Source organism: Lupinus angustifolius, chromosome LG08, assembly GCF_001865875.1.
Source record: "Lupinus angustifolius cultivar Tanjil chromosome LG08, LupAngTanjil_v1.0, whole genome shotgun sequence".
Classification (NCBI taxonomy): Eukaryota; Viridiplantae; Streptophyta; class Magnoliopsida; order Fabales; family Fabaceae; genus Lupinus; species Lupinus angustifolius.
In genome coordinates, this window is record NC_032016.1 from 8,482,293 (window position 1) to 8,507,701 (window position 25,409).

Consider the following 25,409-nt stretch of genomic DNA (forward strand, 5'->3'; position numbering starts at 1 on the left):
ATGAAATTGTTATATAATACCGTTATCACACTAAAAAGGGAAGAGCATTAGGGCATGTAGCAGCACACACCTCTTGTTAATTAGTCCATGTGTCTCACATGGAAACTTGAATTGCGGCTACTAATGGAGCAAAGAGAAACACTTATGTGCAATGATGTAAAAACCGTATCGTATTGGCCGGTTCAATCGAAAAAATGGTGAACCTGATCCCTAACCGATATGGTACAGATGTTAAATCGGCCAAGTATCAAAATCGGTTAAAACCAGTCAAACACCTGTCAAAACTGATGAACTGGCCGATATTTGACTAAACCGGCCGATTCGTACACATATTTTTTTTTTTAGTAGATTACAAATATAGATTATAAATTTGAGTATCTACCTATTTGGAATTTTTTGTTATAGGTTTATATATATATATATATATATAAGTAGGTATATCCGATTTAACTGACAATTACTGAACCACTGGTTGAACTACTATACCACTATACAAGTACCCTGACCGGTTTGATAACCGGTACAATTTTAATAACACTGCTTATGTGAAGACATATTTATTTCTAAATAATAGTACTTATAAACATAAATGTATGTATCTACAAATATAATATATTAGTTTCATCTCTATTTTTCTGTTGAGCAAATAGGGCTAAATAACACAAATTTGCATGGGAAAAGATGGCATATTACTTATTTGGTTTTCTTTGTGTGTTTCCAACCAAAGACTAGAAGGCCTGTGATTGAGAAAGTACAATTTTTAAAGTAACATTTGATAATATTGTAATGTTATTTTCAAAAAATCTGATAACACTCGGTACAAGACTCTCCTTAAAAAGGTCATGGGACATTCATTATTATAAAATGATTATAATATATATATATATATATATATATATATTATTTTAATAGTTATTATAATAGTCTATAATATGATATTGTTATATTATAAAAATGAAACCAATATAATATGTTATAATTTTATTTCTAAAAATAATATCAAAACTAAAATAAAAAAATTATTTAAATATAACGAGTAATTATTTAAAACTTGTCGTTTTGTGTTTATATATACTAGCGTGTTGACATGCATAGTCGTGCCTATCAACCCGCTTTCCTTTCGTTCGTAATGTATAGTTTGTATTTTATAAATTCAAATATAATTTTTTGCACTAAATTTACGGTTGAATTTATTCAATTGGTCTAATATTTAATTTTTTAAATACACTTTTAAAATAAGAAGATAATAAGGATAAAATAAGAAAATAATATTATATGGTTTTTTGTAGAAATAAAAAGATATTGAGGGCAAAATAGGAAAACACAAATTACACCATGATGGGTGATTATTTTGTGTTTTCCCTTTATAATACTATAGTTATTTGTTTGTGTTGATCATGGTTCGGTCCTTCTTTATTCTCCCTTTATAATCAATGAAATATGGTGTGGTGTTGCACTTTAATATATTGTTTGGTTGATAAGAGAAAATAAAAAGAGAGAAAGAGGTAAGAAAGAAAGAGGTGAGAAAGAGAAAGAGAAGAAATAGAGTAGATTTTTATGATGTTTGGTATAAGAGAAGAATGAGAGAAAATGAATAGAAAGAGATATTTTATTCTCTTTCTCTTTTGTTTGGTTGGGTAGAAAATGAGAAGATAGAGATGATATTATGATTCAAATGACGAAAATGTCCCTAAAATAAAGAGAAGAGAAAATTGTTGTTTTATTATTAATTAAAAATAAATGTTATAATTTTAAATTATATATGTTATTATATATTTTATTATAATATCAATCAACTTTTTTTAATTGATAGTTTTTTATATTAAAAAAAGGCATATGTATATTAGTACTATTTAAAACTAATAAATAGAGAAAATAAACAAAATTGAAGGACATTTTTGAGATTTCAACAAAAAAATTCATTCTCTCTTCCCTTTCTCTCCATAGTAGGAGAGAATTCATTTGTGGTGGGTCCCACCCACTTTTTCTTCTCTTCCCTCTTTTTCTCTTCCCTCTTTTTCTCTTCTCATCCAAAGGAGAGAAAGATTCACTTTCTCTTCATTCTCTTTCTCACCTTTTTCTCTCCACTCTATTTCACCTCAAACAAAGAGAGGCTAAGTCTCCAACACTAAAAAAAGAATGTTTGTCATTTTCCATAAGTGATGGTTGAATTATTTTCTTGGGATAATTAGAATCAAACGGATTAAGTAATTTTTTGGAATAAATATGCCATGGGAACCCGTATGGATCATTCCTTTTATCTCATCTCAACTATAGGATTTTCCTAACTTAGTATTTTTCAATAAGTCTAAGTTCAACATAACATTTAATAAATGATAAATATATTATTGTTTTTTAAATCAAGTGTGTTATTAATAATTAATAATCTATGCATAAATTCATTAAATATTTTGTTTATAATAGTAATCATTATTTTATATTACTGCATTGATATATAATCAAAATAAGGTGAAAACTAGAATGAGTAAAGAACAATGTCTTTTAAGAGGTTAAGACTCATTAAAAAGTTGGTCTCGTGTTGAAAAGAAAGAGTATCTCATGTTATAATAATTTGTCCGATACATGTTTTTGTTAAAATTTATTGTAAAAAACTAAAAATAGTATAATTAAATTCTTCCCATATCCAATGTTTATTCATTTTTATTTGGAGCTCACAGTTAGTTTTGCACTGTGAATTTTGTTCAAACTTAACATACAAATGTACATGTTCCAGTGACAGTTGAAACATCATGTCTCACATATGTACATGTTTAAGTCAACACCAGAAACACAAGTCTAAAAGGCAAGATTGACATTTTCAATCAATAATGAAAAGCCTAAGCATGTAGATTTATGAAATATATGCCTTGATCACTTCTGTGTAGTTGCAAACAAAATCTGTTCTTGGGCATATGATTCTACCATTATTCTTCTTAGCCATCTCTTCCAGAGCCTGAAAAAGAGTCAAATAATGGCATAGTTATAATGACAATCATAATATAATTAGCCTCAAGCTGTGCTTATAATATCTAATATCCGGAATAAAAGGTACCTTAGTGCTATAAACATATCCGTTGGGCAAGACTTGGGGTGGATTCTCAGTGTCCATTATCTCCTTAGTTATATAGCAAACAAGCTTTGAGTGATTCTGCTTCGAATAAGGTAGTGGCGTGGCAAGTTTGCGGAAAGGCTCTTGTGATAGAGGGTCCTCTTTTGGGCAATCATCCTCGTAACAATTTCTTTGTCAAGTTAAGGGCTGTATCTAAACAGAGCTAGCTGAGACAATGCATAAACACCAACACAGACAAAATGCCAGCCATGGAAAGTAATGAGTAGAGCCTATAGTGTTATTGGTACTAGTTTTGAAATCTTCCGTTAAACGGAGTAAAGAAAAAAGCGAAAGAGTGACAGAACCCTACTATTAATAAATGACATACGAAACATCATACAATCAAAGGTACTGGACTAAGGCTTGACTGTTGTTGTTGTTGAATGCTCTTGGACTGCTAATTATGGAGGACAGCAAGAAATAGTGACACCGCAACCAAAGGAACTAAAATTAATATTTAATAGACAACCTGATAAATTTCCATCAAGTACCAGAAGAAGATAAGGAGGGTCCAAGGGGTTTAAGATTTATGTATGCAAGAATGATACGGAACATCATACGCATTTCGCTTAAAGAAACTACATTTCTCTCCGGAAACCTACCTTAAGCCAACAAAGAAAAGTAGTTAAATAAGGAGGCAATTAGCAAAATATTACAGAGTTGTTAATGGATACGGAGTCTTGAGGGCAGAAAGGCCAGCTTGCAGATAGATGTTAAGCAAAGGCTCTAAAGTCATGCCATATAACTTGCAGAATTCCTGTCTGAATTCGTCCACTAGAAAATCCCATTGCTTAGCTTCAAATAAGACCTGTAAAAATATTATGGGAATGAAAATAAACCGAGTGTTGAATTGAACGCAAAAGGTCCAGCAAATAAAAAAGTATCAAAATGCTGTGTTTGACTAATATCATGTTGATAGACTTCACTGGAAATACACCGGACATGATGATTTTCTACGATAACAAGTAATCAGATAAAAATCAAAATTCATGTCAATAAATATTCATGTTTCTAACGTAATCAACAGAGGAACTGTAGTTGAAATATGTAAGAGATGCATGATGGCAATGATATTGATTATTAAAACAGCTTAGAGCTAGCTTGGGTAGCCAACCACATCTACTAACAAATACAAAAACTAAGAGACATATTTGCAATTCATATCCATATAAATAGAGTCATTAGCACATTGCTTGTAATTCCTTCTCTTTTCTACAAAGAAAATTACCGACTCTTGATGAACTACACACTCTTCTACCATGAAGTACGTCGTTTAACTAAAATTCGAAACAAAAAGACTTCGCTTTGTCCACTTCCAAAAAATTTACTCTTATTATATAAAACATGGATGTCAAATTGTGTAGCATAACAAGAATTGTTCGCTTAATTTTTGAATCCTAAATTGTGAATCATAACATATTGCATGATCGAGAAACACATCAACAACAAAAAAAATCTTAAATTTACATGATTCCACACCTAAAAACATGAACAAGATAATCAAATATCTCAAATAAGTACCTATATATCACATATTACTTAGGAAATAGCAAACTCCCATAATATCATAAGTCATAAGTATGCAACGAGAACAATGCTCTCCGACATGAACACAAAGAAGACTTCCCTGCCCCTCCAAATGAAGCAGAACAAGAAACAGAGTGTGATACATAACACCTCAATTCGTTTTATTTAACAATTTAAGCCTCCCTACCCCCTTCGAAATCTCATATATGAATTAATGGGGGAAACTAAAAAGAAAACGTGGGGTGATAATGACTCGTTGAATCATTCACCTATGACACAGAGTTGCACCGATTCATCCAATACATGCACAATTCAAAATCATTTGTGATTCACTACATGATATGAACCTTTGTTCGCTGAATGTTATCAAATCATGAAATCTGAATAGTGAATTATGTAATTCTAACAGTTGTTGATAACTTGATATAAATATAATCCTGACAATGTTGCATTTAACAATATTAAAAGCTAATGACAAGAGTAAATTAAATATCATTAATATTGCCAGGTGGTTAGAAATATTTATAACTAAGGCACAAAAACACTAAAGCATGATTCAATCTTACCTTGTATATGGCATATTCAGTATCTCTTTTAAAAGCTACTGTTGCAAAGACTCGCTGCAATTCTTTCATGTGGGTGGCTCCCCATTGCGCAAGATATGTCCTAGCATGTTTAACGGCTTCCAAATTATTCTCAGCTCTTACCAATTCTATGAACTCCTGAAGTCTCAAATGGAACTCCAATTTGCTCTGTTGTCAATAAATCACTCTAAATTAACAACAATAGATATGCTGGGATACCCTAAGTATGCATTTGTTACTGACGAGTAGCACCACACGAGATAGCGAAAACCCAAAGATGGAAGAACAAAGCATCAATTAAGGTGGCTTCTTAACTTAGCATTAATTTATTAATTTAGTTTTTTTTTTCAATTTCGAGCCATACTTAGAACAGTTCTTATATTCATTCAACAGCCTCATACAGTGGATATCTTCCTCTTTTGGATGAATAACACTTCTATAGTTGCAGTATTTCTTAGGTGTTTCTTTGTTTTTAATGCCTTAAAAGAAATGCATATTGCTTAAACTGTAGAACAAATAAATCCAAAAGCCAATTCTTCAAGTATGATGCAGCAACATTAATAAGCTCAAATGGCAGTATAAACCTTGGACTTCTTCAGCCTTGATTTGTTTTCAGCACACCAAGCAAGGGCAGGTGAAACGTCCTTATTTTGCAAAGCATCAATAACCTTTTTTGCTTCTTGGAATATATCAATGTCAACAAGATCCTGATGTGCAAAGATGATAAGATTGTTGGTATAATCAAAGTGACATAAAAATGCAGAATGCAACATATTAAATGGAAAAGAACTGGAACGAAAAGCATATTGCTAGCCATCAACCAGTCACAGATGACCACCATGTTCAGAATACTGGTGAATGTCAAGTACAAATATGATATGCGTATATGTTCCAATGAAGGTTATATACTTGTTACGGCATTTGATGAAGAGATGCCAAAGGAACCAAAGAAACTTACACATAGTTTTCATTGTTTTGGAGAAGGCGCGTGATAAGGGGTCTAGAGAGGTATTGTTGACAGCTCTAGAGATTAGAGAATAAAGGGGTTTAGAATGCCTAAATTCGAACAATCAATGATATTTATGATGAGGTCAAGACCATGTGGGCACATAAAATGGGGTCTCACATGATTTCCTTATTGTTGTAGGACTACACCAAAGATCAACATTGAGCGCCTACATGTTTACATTAGTCTAGGATATACTTATTGAGCATATCTAAGAAATGGTGTCACAATGAACTCAACATAGATAAGAATGTTGCATTGGACAAGTGGATACACTAGACAAGATATGTTTAGGAATGAATGCATTAGGGAGAAAGTTAGGTTAGCTCCTATTGTAGTAAAGATGGTAGAATAGCACCTCATGCAGTTTGAGCATGTGTAGAGGAGATTGTTAAAAGGCAAGTAATGAGAGTAGGAGGTTAGTCCAATTTCTAGAGGTAGAGGGAGGCCAACAAAATCGTAGACAAAACGATTAGAAAAAATGTAGAAATAAATGTTTTGCCGATGGACATGGCTTATGATAGAGCATTATGACGTCGTTCCATGACCCCATTAACGAGGTTAATGTTGTATATATCCCTATCATGTTCTTTACATTTGGAAACCAGTAAGGTACCTGTATTTTGCTGCATTCTGCAAGTTCCACTGCAGTTCCATAATATGACATTCTCAACATGTAATCAACAAGAATTCGATTCAAACGAGTGTTATTCCATTCTGACATATTTTCTGCATCTGCAGATTCCAAATGATCAATGCGTGCGCGACACCTTTGCGCTTGAATATTCTCTGCCCGATTTCCTTCTTCTAACTTCACATATTATACAAATGATCATCATCATCATCATAAACTTACAGAAAGGACATGTTTTCAATAAAACTGTAAACACTAAAAAATGTAACTTCATGATTAAAGAATTTGAAATAAATTTCAATTCAAAAGAAATAAACAAATAGAAACCCGAAACTGAAATAATTTCAAATACACAATAAAGAATAACAGTGAAGGAATTAGGTTAAGTAGTAACCTTCCTCTTGAGGCCTTGAAGGCGGGAGATGAGGGAGTTAAGGTGGTTGACGGCATCGTCAGGAGAGAGGTCGGAGGCAGCAACGACGTTAACAGTGGATATGACGGCGGAGATATCTTTCTCGAGGGCGCGGTGGTTAGATCGGATTGTCTTCTTGAACTGCTCGAAAGGGACCCTCAAGAACTGGTGTTCGAGCTTCAGAGATTCGCTGAGTTGGGGAAGGTTGGAGGGTGGAGGAGGAGAGGGGTCGACGGTGGTGGTGGTGGTGGTGTTGCCGTTGGGAGGAGGATCTATATCCATTGGGATCAAAGAAAAGGGGAAACCAAGATTTCAGATTCTGAGTGGATATCAATTGCCACAACAAATCAAAATGATTATTTCTTGTTTCTTTATATTTCTTTCAACCGCATGTGAGGTAAATATTTGTTGCACAAGAATTATGTCATTCCATATATCACTTGTTTTAATTAATTAGAAAATAATATTTAATTTAAAATTTAATAGTAAAGTATTTTTTTGATTAAGAAATAATATATAGAGTGACATATTTTTTGGGATAAAAGATGTTCTATATCCTTAGTTTGTTGGTCCAAATATAGCTCAACATAATTGAATCTTTCACCAATGTGAAACTTTAAACTATTAAATTAAAGTTTCTTGATCATTTTTACATTGTGTTAAAAAAACAGGTTTTTTATGTAAAAAATGTATGCCTTAAAGGAGTTTTTTTACAAAGTGTAGATAATGTAGTGCTCATTACATTATCTATGTTTCATCCCTCATTTTTTTGATGATATAATAACAATCATAAATATATACTTTTTATTTACTCAATTGAACATTTTCTTTTTCTGTAACCAAATGTCACCAAGGCCTCCTTTGCATGCATAAGATACGGGCTCAAAACATAAAGGCCTTCATAGTATAAGGTCTTATCCTAAAAATTGATTAAAAAAAATTTGTATGTATGTATGATTAAAAAAATTGATTAATAGTTAGTTGTGTTATAATGTTATATAACCTCATCAAATAGTTGATTTTTTTTGTTACATAAGGAAAGGGAAAACGGTAAAGAAAGAAAGTAAGATAGTTGGTACACAGTTCACAAACTACATCAGGTACCAGAAGCAAGTTAAGGTGGAGACTAAAAATTGCACTCATGATATATCTTGAGGTAACACTAAGCTAATAGCTACTTTATCCCACAGATTTAATGGTTATACGTCAAAAATAACAACACTAAGTTAGAAAACAAATGTAAGAGTTTATGTTGATAATGAGATTGGATAAAGAAAATAACAAATTTATAGAGATTTTGTATTACAAAACTGTTGGTGAACTCATGTTTCAAGCCATGTTAAGGATCCCATTATCAAATACTTGCTTGGAAGATCTCCAGCTGATGGTGCAAGGTATGTTATCTTCTTTCTGTAACGTATAATAAATCAAGAAAGAAATGTAAACTATCCTGCAAAAAATTCTTCATAAACAGTAGATGAAATAGATAATGAAACCTAACTAAACAAACCTCTGAATGTCAACGTCTGTTACAAAGATAAAGCCAGCAACATTGCTGCACAAAGAAAAAACACTGGGTTCTATAGAAAAACAAAATAAAAGGATTCAACTATAAAAATTTGACCATGCAAAATTTTAGTTACCTTGAAATGATCTCATCAGGTTCTGTGGCAAATGAGACAGCAAGGACTAAGTGGAGCAAATCACGATTTATATTCACAGGTACAACTCTTGTTGGATCCGCAGCAGGTTCTGCCCCAATTGGCAAGGCTGAGCGTGGGGCCTGTGGCCCACCACCAACCCGATAGACACACAAGTCACTAAAATTTGCAATGTTAGAATGCGGAGAAAGATCATTCGCAAGGCCATAGAAGTATTCCTGCATGGAAATCAGATTGCAGCAATTTCAATTAGACACCCAAAATTGTTGAACTGGCAGGACAACTGTGAATGTAAATGTGAACTTCTATCAATGCAGTTTTACATTGCACAAAAATGTGTATTTGCATGATTTTGAACAGTGGATAAGGGCTCATTAGTCATAGGAGATGAAGAAATTAATGGTTAAAACTTAAAAGAGAATAAGTGCCGATCATTTGACTATGTATGTTGACAAAATATCAAGCTGTCAAACATTCATTATGCCACTCCAATTAAGCAGTTTTGAAATCAAGAAGTGTTTCTGCCTACACTTGATTTCACAATTTTTTTATACTTAGATTTCCAAATAGTTGGGAAATTGTGTACTACCTAGTGTCAATAGAAGACCAGTTTTTTTACTCAGCATTGAAATAATAAAAGCCACCCCTTTCCCATTGAACTGTTTGGCTAGATCAGGATTTGCAGTACAGCATGTATTGTTTCCTAAGAGTAATACACTACTATACTTGCAATTAATAATAAGTTCAGCAGCACAAAGGCCTACAGACTACAGATTATCGTAGTTTGAATTGAAATCCTCTCAAATGAAAAAACGGAAGGAAAAGGTCAACATATATTAATGCACTTAGAAGAAATCCAAGAAATGAACAAATATGTTTACCCTTATCCTTAAACTTCTAGCCCTCTGCCGGACTTTTGTGTTCCTTAATACAACTCCACCTGATTTCTGAAGCTTCACAACATCTACTTTGGGCTCAGTCTTCAGTGCATCTTTGAGCATGCTCCACAGTTTTTCCTAAATAGACTTCAAAGGATAAGCCAGATACACTGAGCTTTCACAAAACATACAGCCTAGTACCCCCTCCCCCCAGGAACGAGGAAACTTTTATTTGAAAATTTTCACAAATAAAGCCATGAATCTACAACTAAGCATACAGAAAGTATAACCCTTGCAATACCAAGTACATGCTTTCAATCAATAAATAATAATGAAAATCCAATCATGTGTATTGAGTATAGATATGGCATGTACCTGACCCAAAACCAAGATAACATTGGCCTTAAATGTACGAATTGCATGCAAAAGCAACTGCAGGTAGAAGAAAAAACCAAAAAAATGAGAGGGATATACCACTACAACCATGATTCCATTAATCAGAATTAACAGTGCATTCCATGTTTGAATAGTCATCAATTAACAAGGTAGAGTTCAAAGGTCAATTACATCATAGCCTACTCCTTCTATCCACCCCATAGTATTTATCACCATGCCTGAAGCTCGTGATTCAGCATTTCCAGCAAATTGCCTTTCCAGCATTCCGGCAAGCTCCTTGACCAGCACTTTATACGATTCTACATTGTTACTGCAAAATTAAATAATACATTCAAATTTATGAAAGGGTAAATGGTTTTGCCAAGTTATAATTGAAAATATGGCAGAAGTTACAGCAGTAATTACCTTGGAGTTGTGTGCCCATGGTAGTAAACAAGAGGAATTTCAAGAGGAATGCCTTCAACAGGATCAATGGGCATTTCAATTGGAGTAGCAGAAATGCATCCAGGAATTGTTATAGACCCTTGGCCAATATCCAAGTCAACATAGGTAGGTTTCCAACCTTGCTTAGCTGCCCAACTAAGAAGCATTCTTGACAAAGTGCTCTTCCCAGAATCGGTAGCTCCTACAACAATCACCCGAGGGCCCTGACCAATCAAATCCGTCAAACTCAAATACTAAGGGTATGTTTGGTGGTAAGGATAGAATAATGACATGATAAGATAGAGAGCAGGATAGGATATGAACAGAATAAACTTTTATCTCTTGTTTGGTGTTTGGTACGCACCAGATTATTGTGTCATTAATATGGTGGTAGTGTGGTGGGGTGATAGTAGTGTGAGGGTATGAGGAGAAAACTGCACTATCTTATCCTACTCATTTCTAACTCAGCTCCCCCATAGTATTCAAAATACAGTAGGTGAACATGATAGGATAGGCCAAACGGATATAACGATACAATAGAAATTTGGTCTCTAGATTCCAGTATTGCTATTCAGGATAAACACAAAAGGTTTCAAGTCTTTCATTTATAAAAAAGTAAATCATTATTTTCCACAGTTCACAGTTTGCATTGAGAACTTCAGAGTAAAACCTATAAACCATACAAATTGATTAAAAACAAACACTCTACACAAACTTGTATGTTAACCATTCCATCTGCTAATACCTGAGAAGAGTCAGGATCATCTGGTGATGAGGCTTTAGCGCGACTTCTTCTTCCTTCTAGTACAGCATGGACATTTACATAATTAACCATTGGTGTCTGCAATCAAAAGTCACAATCTCCATCAGTCATTTTGTACTGTTCCTTCTTGTTTTGCCTTACAAAGTAACTCATTTCGCAAAAGAATAAAGCTTTAGATAAGTTTTTGTTCCTCTGATTAATAGGTTTAGTTGCTAAGTAAATTTCATCTGGTGAGAGTTGAGACACTAAAAATAGTGTGCTGGTAGCCCTTGAGGAGAGACTAAAAATACATAGACATTTTTTTCTCTTGTAAAATGAGTAGCAAAGATAAATAATAGACTAAACCCAAAAATTGACCTATTAACCAAACAGTGTTTCAAATTGCACTTCACAACCACAATTGTACCCCCAATATTATGGTTTCAGTAGTCTCGGCAACTACATCGCGCCACCGCAATTTGAAACACCGATGCAATCAAAACACTTAATAATTGAGTCATAAATAAATGTAGGAGGAGTAAAATGATTAACCTCATCAGCAGTATAATCAGTTTCAGTAGAACCATCCAATTCAACAGTTGCACCATACCAAGTAAACACCTGATACAAGTTACATTTACCTTTAGAAGCGAGATCATAGTGAGTGATTATAAATAAATATAAATAAAAGAAGGAATTAGGGTTTGAGAAAAAGGAAAAGTTACAGCGAACTTGAGAGTGGGAGGGAAATTGAGCCAAATTTGAGGAGGGAGCTCAGTGCCGAAAATCTCAGCAGTACCGTTAAGAAGTCGAAGACGAAGAGGTGCGTCGTTACCAACTTCGATTCTCAATTCGCTTTCTCTCTCTAATTTCACCTGCTTAATTGTTGATGCGGTTGCGCCGCTTGGACCCACCACCGCACCCATGCCTGAACCGCCGTACGCCATGTTTGGTTTTCGTATAAAATCCGTTTTCGTTTTTTATGGAAACCAACGGAAATCTTGAGCCGTTGGATCAATTAAACGGCTTAGATCATTGGTTCACCTTTTTCACTTCCCCAAGTCACTCATTTCAACTTTTCACTACCCAACTTCCCCTCTATTCTCAAAATCACATTTCAACTTCTTTAAAAATATTATTTTAATGCTCTACTCACGTATACGTATGGTAGGGGTGAGCATTAGTCGGGTACATATAGGTCGAGTGAACATCAGTTAAGACTTATATTTATTTGATTTTAGACTCGAAAATAGTCCTAAATGTTGATTAGGTCAACATTTGAAACTACTTCACACCCCGATTAAAATAATGCATACTCACAAATTTGACATGTAAAATGATGCATTTTGTACTTCAATTTGGATGTTCTTATAACGTGAATGAGAGTCGGGATGTGTTATGACACTAAGTGTAGGACAACAGATGTTGATAATGTGATTATTTAGTTAGAAAAAACAAGAATTATTATTTTTATAATGTTGATGCTGATAATCATATAATGTTGATGCATATTTTCTGATAATGTTGATGCTTCTATGTGTGAGTAATATGACAGATTATATTTACCACTCAAAGCCTCTCAATATTTGTGGTCCTGCTCCAATGTTAGCAAGCTTTAACCCCCTTATCCAAATAAGTGGATAAAACAAAGTTCATTGAGTATTATGCATAATAAGCACTATTCCTCATAGTATATACCTTAAATATAGAGGTTCCAACTCCTTAAATATGCATGGAAAATGTTGAAACTCATTAGGTGATTGGTATGCATACAAAAATTCAGATATTACATCAATAACAACACTAATGTAAGTATATTTTTTTATGATGGTATTTTGCATGTGGATAAGACAAGATAGAGTGGGAGGAACATTATCTTATCATTTGGACCATTTTCTACACCCAAACCATGCATTTTCGATAGAAAATATGTTGTCATTGAAAACAAAAAGGACAACAAAAATGAATATAAAACATTATCATACTTTTTATCTTTTAGAGTTTGGTTGGATAGGATTTTGAGGTAGATAAGTCATAAAGCTAGCCAGAATCACAGGCTGAGATTTTCCACAAGCTATGATCTCCTCAATATCAATCTATACATCACTCATTTCATTTTTCTCTTCTCTTTCTCTCATATAACTCACACAACAACATAAACTGTTGTTGTTTTTATTGTTGTGAGTTGTTCTTTCACTTCAACAAAAACTCATGGCTTCTTCTTCATCTCTCTATCTATCTCAAGCCCTTTTAGCACGTGCTGTGCATGGCTTAAACCCTTCTTCAGACCGTGTTTCACTCTCCACTTCCACTCTATACCTTCCATCATTCTCTGGTCTAAGGTCACATTCTTCTTCCACTTCCTCATCATGCAAGGCACCTACCTCTACTTCCTCAAGTAGAAGGGTTAGTTCTAGTTCTAGTTCTAGTGTTAGAGCTACTGCTATTGAGACACTAGACAAAACCACTGATGTAACTCTTGTAGAGAAATCTATCAACACCATTAGGTTCCTTTCCATTGATGCAGTTGAGAAAGCTAACTCTGGTCACCCTGGTCTTCCTATGGGTTGTGCTCCTATGGGTCATATATTATATGATGAGGTTATGAGGTATAATCCTAAGAATCATACATGGTTTAACCGTGACCGCTTTATTTTGTCTGCTGGACATGGCTGCATGCTTCAATATGCTCTTCTGCATCTTGCTGGATATGATAGTGTTCTGGTAATCACTCACTTTTCCTTGCTTTTCTCTCTTTTTTCTCTATTTGTGGATCTATATATATGAGCATATCTGATGAAAATTTGTTTTCATACTTGTGATCTTGATATGATTTGCATTTGTAATAATGCAATGTTGTTAGCTTTGAAGATGTTTTGAATTCAAAGATTGGTTGAATTGAAGTGTTAGTGGACCATAAAGTTTATTAAAGACATAAAAATCATTACAAGAAATAAGATAAGAATAAAACAAAACATAACTTCAGATAAAGTTATAAGATGGCTTGAAGAGCATACTGGAACCTATATAAGACTATGCTCTAGTAAGTTGTTCTTCTGTCTATTTAATTTTCAGCATTGCACTAATTAATGAAATAAGTGTGTCCTTTTAAAGTATCCCTACCAAAACTTCATATGACCATTTTATCTTAGGCATCTTCATTAACCTGAATTTGTTATGTTTTCGGGGTTGAATAATAGGAAGAAGACTTGAAGAGTTTCAGACAATGGGGAAGCAGAACTCCTGGACATCCTGAGAACTTTGAGACACTTGGAATTGAAGTTACCACAGGTCACATAATAACTCCTCTTTATTTTATGTTACAATGATTCAACATTTTCTTGTGTTCTGTTATCCTAATAGTCCTTATAATTGTATTTTGTTTAGGCCCTCTTGGTCAGGGCATTGCCAATGCTGTTGGATTGGCACTCGCTGAGAAGCACTTGGCTGCGCGATTTAACAAGCCTGATAGCGAGATCGTTGACCATTATACGTAAGATTACTACATCTTGTTCTCTCTATCATTGTGCCTTACTAGCATGGTGTTTAACTAATAGTCGTGTGCCAAAGGGATGCGACAGCTGGTTCATAATGAGTGACTCTAATGATATAAAACATAAGGGAAAAACAAATATCATTAGAGTCGCGTAGCCGAAAATAAAACATATTTGTTTTTCCTCCAGGTATGTTATATTGGGTGATGGTTGTCAAATGGAGGGAATTTCTAATGAAGCGGCCTCGCTTGCTGGCCATTGGGGTCTAGGGAAACTTATTGCTTTCTATGATGACAACCACATTTCCATTGATGGTGACACTGAAATCGCATTCACTGAAAGTGTCGATAAACGTTTTGAGGGACTTGGGTGGCATGTGATTTGGGTAAAGAATGGAAATACTGGCTATGATGAAATTCGTGCAGCCATTAAGGAAGCAAAGACTGTCACAGACAAGCCCACTTTGATCAAGGTTAGTTACTTGAAATCGTAGATCGAAGTATATGGATTTATCCAATCCATCATATACATGACTTGAGTTTATTATACTAATAGTAACCAAAGTACCTTAAAGTTTAGGTGAGAACATTTTTATACCAGTTGTCTTATATCAGATAAATTCAGCTTTGATATTGATCATATCATATTTCAATGTTAATATTATTTTACAGGTAACCACTACCATTGGATATGGTTCTCCAAACAAGTCTAATTCCTACAGTGTTCATGGAAGTGCATTAGGTGCTAAAGAAGTGGATGCTACAAGGAAGAATCTTGCATGGCCATATGAGCCTTTCCATGTGCCTGAAGATGTTAAAAAGTAAGGATAAGGGTTAGAAATATCTTTGTTTCATGTTTATGTACTTTGAGATATTTCATGATCTTGAACAAAACTTGCTTAACTATCCTTAGGCATTGGAGTCGCCACACCCCCGAGGGTGCTGCGCTTGAAGCTGAGTGGAACGCTAAGTTTGCTGAATATGAGAAGAAATACAAGGAGGAAGCTTCGGAGCTAAAGTATATTATTAGTGGTGAATTCCCTGCTGGTTGGGAGAAAGCGCTTCCGGTGAGTAAAGTCGTCTAACTTTTAGATTTCTCCTTACTGGTTGCATAATATCATAAACCTAATGTCGTCGAAGTTTTAAAGATCGTATTAAGTAGCATGTTCATCATCACACTTCTTCCATCAAAAATTTTTTTGGAGGTAAATAAAACCTGACTTCCATCAAATCATGTTTAAAATTTGATTTCAACTTTCAGACATACACTCCAGAGAATCCTGCTGATGCTACAAGAAATCTGTCTCAGCAAAATCTGAATTCCCTTGTTAAGGTTCTTCCTGGTCTGATTGGTGGCAGTGCAGATCTTGCCTCTTCCAACATGACCTTGTTGAAATCATTTGGTGATTTCCAAAAGGATACTCCGGAAGAGCGCAACATCAGGTTTGGTGTACGAGAACACGGAATGGGAGCAATTTGCAACGGTATCGCTCTTCACAGCCCTGGATTCATTCCATACTGTGCAACTTTCTTTGTTTTCACCGACTACATGAGAGCTGCCATAAGGATTTCTGCCCTGTCTGAAGCTGGAGTTATTTACGTGATGACTCATGATTCAATTGGACTTGGCGAGGACGGGCCGACTCATCAGCCTATAGAGCACTTGGCGAGCTTCCGAGCAATGCCAAATATTCTTATGCTTCGTCCGGCTGATGGTAATGAAACTGCTGGATCATACAAGGTTGCTGTGGTTAACAGGAAGAGACCCTCAATTATCGCACTTTCGAGGCAAAAGTTGCCTAACCTCTCAGGAACTTCTATTGAGGGAGTTGAAAAGGGTGGCTACACCATATCTGACAACTCATCAGGTAACAAGCCTGATGTTATTTTGATCGGAACTGGTTCCGAGTTGGAAATTGCAGCCGCCGCTGCTGAGGATCTACGGAAGGAAGGGAAAGCTGTTAGAGTTGTATCTTTTGTTAGCTGGGAACTTTTTGATGACCAATCAGATGAATACAAGGAGAGTGTTCTCCCTGCTGCTGTAACAGCTAGAGTTAGTATCGAGGCCGCAACAACATTTGGTTGGGAAAAGATTGTCGGAAGTAAGGGAAAAGCTATCGGCATTGATCGATTCGGAGCCAGTGCTCCAGCAGGGAAAATATACAAGGAGTTTGGTATCACCAAGGAAGCTGTTATTGCTGCTGCTAAAGAACTTTCCTAGATCTGTTGCTTCATGAATCACCTTAGTCACAATAAGGAAGATTAGATTGGTCTTGCATATGATAATCAGAGGAGAAACATAAACTAAAGGATGAGTTGAATTGAAGAAGTTTTATGAATTTGTAACAACTATTTTGGCTGGTGAATTTTGCACTGTGATGTAGTTGAATTCAGTGATCCTCACTCTATCACTTATTTAAATATGGCTTCTTTGGAGAATTATATCCTTCTCTAATGCTTTTTTTCCTTCAAGGATCTAGTTTAAAATCATTAGTACATTGTTTTGAGTTAAAGAATAAGAATAATATGTAATAGTATTCGTAAGAGTCAAGTATTATTCTACAAATTGTACAGACAAATATAAAATGAAGCATATGGTGGTGAACATTTCAATAGTTGATAAAAAGAATAACTATATCCACACACATCACTATATATGTATTTGGTTGTGAAAAGGTGAGCTAAGACTTGAGATAATTGATAAGGAGTAGGTGAAGAATAACTATTGTTTTTGTTATTTGAGAATCTATGAGCATAGTAGCTACAAGGATTCAGAAAGTTGATGAGCATACACAAATCAGAAGCAAATGAAAAAACCATAGGCAAAACTTAATGCTCTTTTGGATGAAGATAAGAATGCGAATCGGCCGTTATGATCCCTCATAACACTAGATAGTTCATCGGAAAACAAACAAGACAAAAAATAAAATGAAAGAGATAATAACGGAATAAAGTTCGCATTCTACTTTTGGATATATGAAAAATAAGGACACCGGGGAATCAACATTCAAGTCGTTTTCGTAGCTTCATATGTATGCACAGCAGGCCACATTCTACAGAGACAATCTCATACGAGAGCATAACCAATACATAAAAGGGCAGTCAAGTACACGAGGCTTACAGAGTTACAATTTTTCATGTACAAATTCCTTTATTTATCGACATGTGTTAACAAGGTATGCTGCTTCTCAAAGTGTTAAACACTTCAACTTCCAGTACATAATTACTTTTTGAGCTTTTAAAACAAATGCTCTAAGGACACCTATTTACATTATACTAGTTAATTTTGTTGACTAGACAAAAGTTAAAGTTACATTATAATAGTGAAATTTTACATATAATTAAATCAAACAAAATATAATATTATCGTGTGATGATAAGTCCAAATAATATAAAAATTGATGTTTATTCATTATGTTGGTTAGTTGCAATATAGTATAAGAGTAATTTGAATATCTTCTTAAAATTTTGTAATGAATAATAATAATGAGTTGACATCAACTCTCATACTATTTGGACATCTTTTCGCACTATATCATATTTTGTTTGACATAATTATACTCATTATTATTTCATAAATAAATTACACGTATCTCTCTTACGGTGATAGTCACATAATTATACTCGTTACTATTTCATGATTAATTATATTTATGTAATTTCATTAAAGTTCAAAAAATATTAGTATAATTTAGTCTAAATTATAAAATAATATATGAGAGAATGAAAATTTTGTTAGATATAAGATATGGTTTTAAGTAGAAAAATAAAAGAAGAATAACGTGACATTGTAGTACACATACCCTGATCCATTGGGGTTAAATCTGGTATGTATTTGGATTCGTTTATTTTGTAGTTTCTGGAAGAAAAAACTAAGAAAAGAAAACGTAAGATCTTGTATTTAATTTATTTTATAATAATTGAAAAATGATATTTGTTGTCTCACAAAAACAGTCAGCATCAAACAAGATTAGCTTGCAGAAAATCCTGGTAAAGATTCAGAACATACACCAAAATGGGAACTTTTCAAACACTTTAAGCTAAAGTGAATCACTTTACACATTGGGTTCGACTACCAAATTTGCTAGCACTCATGGAAATTGAAACACATACAAATGCAGGAAAATTGAGAGCCTAATCCAAAGTATTCATCAACACAATCAAGAAAGATGTTAGTTTAGTGGTGTAAGGTCTACTAGATTTCCAAGGTCGATGGTTCAATTCTTGAGAGTGATGTTTGTTAGGAAGGTCAGTCACAAAGCCCGAAAGGGATTAGTTTCTTACCAATAACACAAGGCATGAATTCCAAAGGAGTAATTTTTTGAGATAAAATAATAATTAACCTCTGTAATTAAATTTAAAAGGTTGAATCTAAGCAACGGGTGATTCACCAAAACTTGTCCAATATAACATGAAAGAGAACATAGAAAACCAAGAAATATATTCTACTACTTGTATTCTACTATAGCAGAAAAAAGGACAAGTCAAAATAGAAACAAAACTAATCTCCTTACTTGAAAGTTGATACAAACATATCAAAAAGCATGAGAAACTCTAGAGATTAATTAAGAACAAAACATAACAAAAAAGAAACAAGTGATCATGTACATGTTGTTGAGTGTTGCTACTCATTTTTTCAACTTCTAGGCCCTTGTTCCCCTTTACTTGTGTTGAGCAAAACAACCCAAAATTACCATCATCAAAGTTGAGAGAATAACTCAAAGGGTCATAGTTGAAATTCTTGTTACTAGACCTAGCCTTCACTTTTCTCTTAATATCTGCTTTCACCCTCCAAAACAATCTCCTCACTCTTCTCTTCCCATGCACAAGCACCGAGCGTGGCTCAAAACAGCAACACACAACACCCATTTACCTCTTCTTGATGAAATGAAAGAGAGAATATAAGAAGAAAGCAAAGTGAGTGTAAATAAATGCTGCAAGACTTTATATATGATAAGAATAATAATAGTGTAAAGGTATGAACTTTTTGGTTTTGTTTTTAGTAAGAATGTTGGGTTATTGAGGAAGGGTTAAAGGGTAACTTTATTCATAGGAATTGAAGGAGTTTAAGGAAAAGGGTATGGTTTGTGAGAGAGGGAAAAAAGGGCATAGTGAAATGGTTCAATTCAAGTACTTGTTGCTGTGAATGTGAACATATATACGGCGCTCTGAATCATTGTTAGATAGACAAAAAGATCTTACTATGGAAACAATGGCGTAGGTGGTCACATGGGTATGGAAGATGGACACTTTCATATTCACTCTTCTTACAAATAATAATCACTTTATCGTACTATCACTTTTCACTATATGTTTAGCCTCCGATTACTCATATACATTATTTTATTTTTGGAAGCTTTCAACCTTAAATATCGATTAAGATAATATTTGAATCTGAGATTTTATATTCAATTAAATATAATGCATAACTTTAGATAATTTTTTTAATATTTTACTTATTAATATGAATATATGTAATTTGACATATGAAATTGTGTATGTATATATATTGTTAATCATGTATATATGATGAAAAATTAGATAATACAATTTCGATAAAAGAGATGTCATTATTCTATATTAAATATAAATATATATAAAAGTAATATGTGAGTGACCATGAGAGAGATGGGTTATCATTATCCTCTATATGACCCTAAATATTGTCTGAATCTAATTTTTTAATCTAAATTCATTTCTAAACTTGACTAACCCACCGTTATTTGGTGGATTATGGGTACTGTCTTAGCAATAATTTCTATTAGACATTGCTTCAGGTTAATATCCATGGAATGAAAGGGTGTATCTTGGTAACATGGAGGGGGGTTGGTTGTATCTTAATGTATGAAAGACCTAAAATTACGCTGATAATGTTGATATGATAGCTTAAAATATTTGATTCGGTACATGTTTTCTTCTTCAGTTTGATGGATGGATGATTCTATCAAATGATTGGACATTTACTGAGCAAGGGAGTGGAAATTTCATTTTTTTTCTTCTAAAGTCATTTGTCATGATAAAAAGTTGTTGGTGTATTAAGGACTCCAAAGTCCAAAGATTAAAAAAAGTACTAGACATGGTAAAGAAAGAACAAAGCAATTATCTATTACCTAGGTCACACGAGGATAAGAATGGAAACAGGGTAAATCATGTTTTGAGTTAAATAGGTCGAATTTATATAGCATATATGAGTATAGGCGTAATCTGTTAGTTTGTTTAAAAAAAATCAAATTTATAATTGACTGTTTAAAAGTTTGGACTGATATGTTAATCTGTTTAAATACTTAATATATTATATGGTCATGAAATAGATCATCATATATATATATATACATTTGAATAAGTTAATAGGCCTACTTTTGACTAGATTGATCTAACTCTAATTATTAAAATATATTTTTATATTTATATTAAAATTACATATATAATAATATTACTTATATTAAAATAGTATAACTTCAACATTGTTATATAATACAACTGAATATGTCGATTTATTAGGCTTAATATGTATTTCAGAGGGCCTGAACTCTGATTTATTAAGCTAAATAGACTTTTTAAAAAGGTTGAGCCTTACTTGTTCACAAAATAAGCATACCCTGATCTAGTCTGTTATAGGTTAAGTAATAGGTCACTGATATACAGCTTAGCATGTTTCCATCTTAAGTATGTTTCCATCTTAAGTGGGGTAGGTATATATTAACAGACTCCTCTCTAATAATGGAGAAAAAATATTGTATAAAACAAGACAAAAATATATTTCATTTATATAGTAAAAATTGTACTTCTAAAAAGATTCTCAACTCATATTAATAGGTACCACATCGACAGCCCTAAAATATTTCAGGTCCATATATGAAGATTTGGGAAATTGGGTGGCTAATGTGTATACAGTCACATCATTCGCTAAAGTTTAACCAATAAAAATGTTTTTTTTTTATATTATATAAAACTTAACATTAAAATTTGAATAAGATATTAATTTATAATTCAACTTGATGTCTTTTCATTATTATCTTTGTGATCAAATGAATTCTAAAGTGAAATTATGAAATGTATAAAACTATTATATGATTTATAAAAATATTAAAATTAATAAAACAAAATAAAAAATGAAATATTCAACTAAAGTTTTACAAAAATAGATTGCTCATTACAGTGGGTCTTGGACAGTCATACATTTGAGAGTAGTGTTATTAATACTGTACTGGTCATCAAACCAATTAGGTTACTAGTTAGTGGTATAATGGTATAGCAGTTTAATCGGTAGTTCACTAATTAAACCGCATACCAGCGAAATTAGATATAAAAATATAATATATTATTATTAATGTTGAAAATCAATATTTTTTTAATTTTATTAAAAAATAAATTTTAAATAAAAGTTGGCCGATATGACTGGGTAGGTTCAATTGAAAACCGACCGGTAGGATCGGTTTTAACTGGTATGATTACATGACCGATATAATTATTGTATTGTACCGATATTGAGACCGGTTCATCGGTTTACCAGTTGAACCGACCGGCACAAACCGATTTTTATAACACTGTTTCAAAGTATATTTGTTGTCTCACTTCATGTATTATCTCCTCTATTTGATTGAAAAAATTATTTAAATTAAAAATGTAATTATTAAATATTATCCTGACCACTCTTATCTCCGTATGGAATGATACAAAAGAATTGGTCATATATACATATATGGATCTCTCCTTCCCCGGAGCTACATAGACTTTCTACCACAAAGCTATACCTAAGCTGCTCAAACTCCATATGTGATGCATCCATTATTTATTAGGTTTTTATTTTATTGGCTATACAATTTCCCATACACAAAATATATTGAGTGGGAATTCATTTACTTTAATAATAAATTTTTTTATACTTATTCTTCATTATAGTCATCATTTTATAGATAATTAATAGTTTAAATCTACTCACTAATTCAACCCATTAAATTTTCCTATAATTGACGGCTATACTGAAAAATAAATTTAAAAAACTTATTTTTGGTGTAAGTGGGTCCCTCCACAAATATATTTATATTTATGGAATTTCCACTCATCTACATTTTAATAATAAAACGGAAGCTGATCCGTTTCAATGTTTTTGTTGAAACATTGATACAAAGATGGCGGAGATTCGAGAATGCTAAGACTAAACATGTGGAATGAGCATTATGGGCTATTCCCTAGCACACGAGGCATAATCTACATGTACAACTAAGACCGACAATCAATCGAATTAATTCACTATTCGTTTGAAATTCGATTCGTTATTTAGTCAGGTACAACAGTCTAAAGAAAGACACAACATTGTGGAATAAGTACTTATTCATAAATTCAATTATTTTTGTAGACAATGATCTAAATAGAACTAGCTCTACTATAAATTAAATTAACTAGGAGATAAAATAACAAGAATATTTATTTTCTTCCGTGGACAATTCATCAAACATTTTGAATGCAAAGAATAAAATATGTAATAATTGAAATATTGAGATGTTCGGGATAGACTTCATAAACTATCAATTAATTGCAAAGAAAGGGTATCAATGCGCAAGTTTGAACTCTTAATATGAAAACCAACTCACCATTTTTTTCTTTTTTTGAAAAGTTAATAATAACAAAAAATGAATAATAGATAATAAAGTGACGATATATAAAACTTATACACTATTAGTATATACATGACATAATTATTTCCTTAGGTGATGTGGTAATTAAGACCAAGGCATTAAATACTATGACTCATGTGTGACAAGAATTTCAATGAAGAATGTCATTAATCTCAACAGACACAATCAAATATCTATTTGTCAATTGTATGCATAATCAAACGTACAGATTAATACTTAACCTTTTTTTTCTTATTTTGATATTTTAATTTTTGCATGTTATTCCAAATATGTTATTATTATTTTATAAGCTAAATACACATTTATAAGACCAACGGGCGTTGGTTCAAGTGGTACATGCTTGATTCCTCTTAAGCAATAACCCAGGTTTGAGTCTTGTGGATGGAAAAAATGTCCGTTGGGAGAGTTAGCCCCACTTACCTGTGGATGTGCCCGGTTCAGACAGGATTGCCTCCAGTGCGAGAATACACGTGGGAAACTAAAAAAGAAAATTAACATTTATAATTTTATACATTACTTTTCAGTTACAGCGTTATTTATTCCTGATACCCTTCATTTATATTTCTCCCATTATTTTTAGTTCAATTATTTCTAATGTGAATTAAATGAAGTTATTTTAATTAGATTGTATTCAATTTTATCCTTTTCACCCCTTTCTCAGTGTCTTTTAAATTTGCTTATAATATGCATTAAATGATATTATTCTAGTTGAATTACATTCTATTTTTACATCATTTATTAAAATTTTAAATTAGATGTATAACCTTAAACATTAAAAGTTTTGGAAGGAACACTTGAGAAATTCACATTAATAAAGTAAATACAATTATTATTAATAAAGGGAAAAAATAATAATAATTTAAGACATGTTAAGTATAGTTTTTACTTTTATGTTTTGTAAGTTTTACAAACAAAAACAGTTTTCAATTTATAATTTTATTTCAGTTTTTTTCGTGATTTATAGTTGTAAGAAGTCGCCTTACCTTCGTTGGTTTATGAAGTATTTTTGCTTTCAATCTATAATTTAAATTAATCAATAATATTGAATGTTTCTTAATCTATGACATTGTATATTAATTTATAGGTAGTATCTAGTGCTTTAATATCATTGGTCAATAAGTATTTTTTTATACAAGGAAAATGTTAACTAATATCTTAATATTGATATTCAAACAACCAAAAATAAAAATATTTCCATGCATTGATTTCTTATTCAAAGTGACATTCTATATTAAAATGTGATATATTGAATACATCAAACAATCTTATATAAAATTATCAATGAAAACCTATATGCCTTATTCAAATTCAAGATCTAATTGACAATGCATCGGAGATTAAGAAATTCTGATAATAGATATTAAAGGCCGAAGATAATTATATGAGTCTAATGATGGTTATGTTTGAGTTCATATTCTAGAAGAGCTTTTGATTTTGGATTTTAATAATCCAATTGATGCATTAGTCTCTAGCACTTATCCATACTTACTAAATTATTACAACGATAAAGAATTTCTTTAATGTAGAACAATATTTACATTAGCAATTGAAATTATCGACTAAATCAATGAATATATGTTTTAAGTAAAATTTGAGATAAATTAATTTTTCAATTACAGTTTTCCATACATTCTATTTAATTTATTTCTTAAAGTTATACTAATATATCTTTAACTATAGGGGAAGAAAGAAAATACCATAGTTTATATGAAATTGATATATCTCATGCAATTGAAAGGAAAATATTCAATATACCAACTCCATAATTTTTAAGTCTGCTTTTAATCTCGATGTTCTCAATCATAGGATCAAGTTACAAATTGAAATTCTAATAATGTTATTGAAAATTTAGACCATAAAATTATGTAATGATACAAGATTGATTCTTACTAAAATGACAAATCA

The 25,409-nt window shown here is 32.5% G+C and overlaps 3 protein-coding genes and 1 long non-coding RNA gene across 7 annotated transcripts; 2 read left to right on the top strand and 2 right to left on the bottom strand.

The window, feature by feature from the left end:
• LOC109355039 (macrophage erythroblast attacher-like) lies at nt 2,623–7,649 on the bottom strand. The gene is made up of 7 exons (XM_019597944.1): nt 7,255–7,649; nt 6,843–7,037; nt 5,805–5,927; nt 5,203–5,388; nt 3,784–3,917; nt 3,053–3,239; nt 2,623–2,953 (listed from the first exon to the last, which is right to left on the bottom strand). The coding sequence occupies exons 1-7, from the start codon at nt 7,552–7,554 to the stop codon at nt 2,852–2,854; spliced, it is 1,227 nt and encodes a 408-aa protein (XP_019453489.1). The 5' UTR covers nt 7,555–7,649; the 3' UTR covers nt 2,623–2,851.
• LOC109355040 lies at nt 3,227–3,863 on the top strand. The gene is made up of 2 exons (XR_002108624.1): nt 3,227–3,344; nt 3,618–3,863. It is a non-coding gene; the product is annotated as an uncharacterized LOC109355040 (long non-coding RNA).
• LOC109355315 (protein CLP1 homolog) lies at nt 8,327–12,334 on the bottom strand. 2 transcript variants are annotated; one of them, XM_019598402.1, is made up of 11 exons: nt 12,098–12,334; nt 11,925–11,993; nt 11,376–11,471; nt 10,613–10,854; nt 10,379–10,517; nt 10,187–10,243; nt 9,815–9,949; nt 8,916–9,151; nt 8,783–8,827; nt 8,570–8,682; nt 8,327–8,486 (listed from the first exon to the last, which is right to left on the bottom strand). In XM_019598402.1, the coding sequence occupies exons 1-10, from the start codon at nt 12,317–12,319 to the stop codon at nt 8,595–8,597; spliced, it is 1,329 nt and encodes a 442-aa protein (XP_019453947.1). In that variant the 5' UTR covers nt 12,320–12,334; the 3' UTR covers nt 8,327–8,486; nt 8,570–8,594. The 2 variants fall into 2 exon arrangements, with proteins under 2 accessions (XP_019453947.1, XP_019453945.1); XM_019598400.1 differs by having other exon boundaries at nt 8,327–8,682.
• On the top strand, nt 13,463–24,475 carry LOC109354499 (transketolase, chloroplastic-like). 3 transcript variants are annotated; one of them, XM_019597048.1, is made up of 8 exons: nt 13,463–14,096; nt 14,573–14,663; nt 14,760–14,865; nt 15,056–15,338; nt 15,538–15,686; nt 15,779–15,932; nt 16,127–17,090; nt 24,450–24,475. In XM_019597048.1, exons 1-7 carry the CDS (start codon nt 13,584–13,586, stop codon nt 17,084–17,086), a joined length of 2,256 nt encoding a protein of 751 aa, XP_019452593.1. In that variant the 5' UTR covers nt 13,463–13,583; the 3' UTR covers nt 17,087–17,090; nt 24,450–24,475. The 3 variants fall into 3 exon arrangements, with proteins under 3 accessions (XP_019452593.1, XP_019452594.1, XP_019452592.1); XM_019597049.1 differs by lacking the exon at nt 24,450–24,475 and adding an exon at nt 21,418–21,427; XM_019597047.1 differs by lacking the exon at nt 24,450–24,475 and having other exon boundaries at nt 16,127–17,304.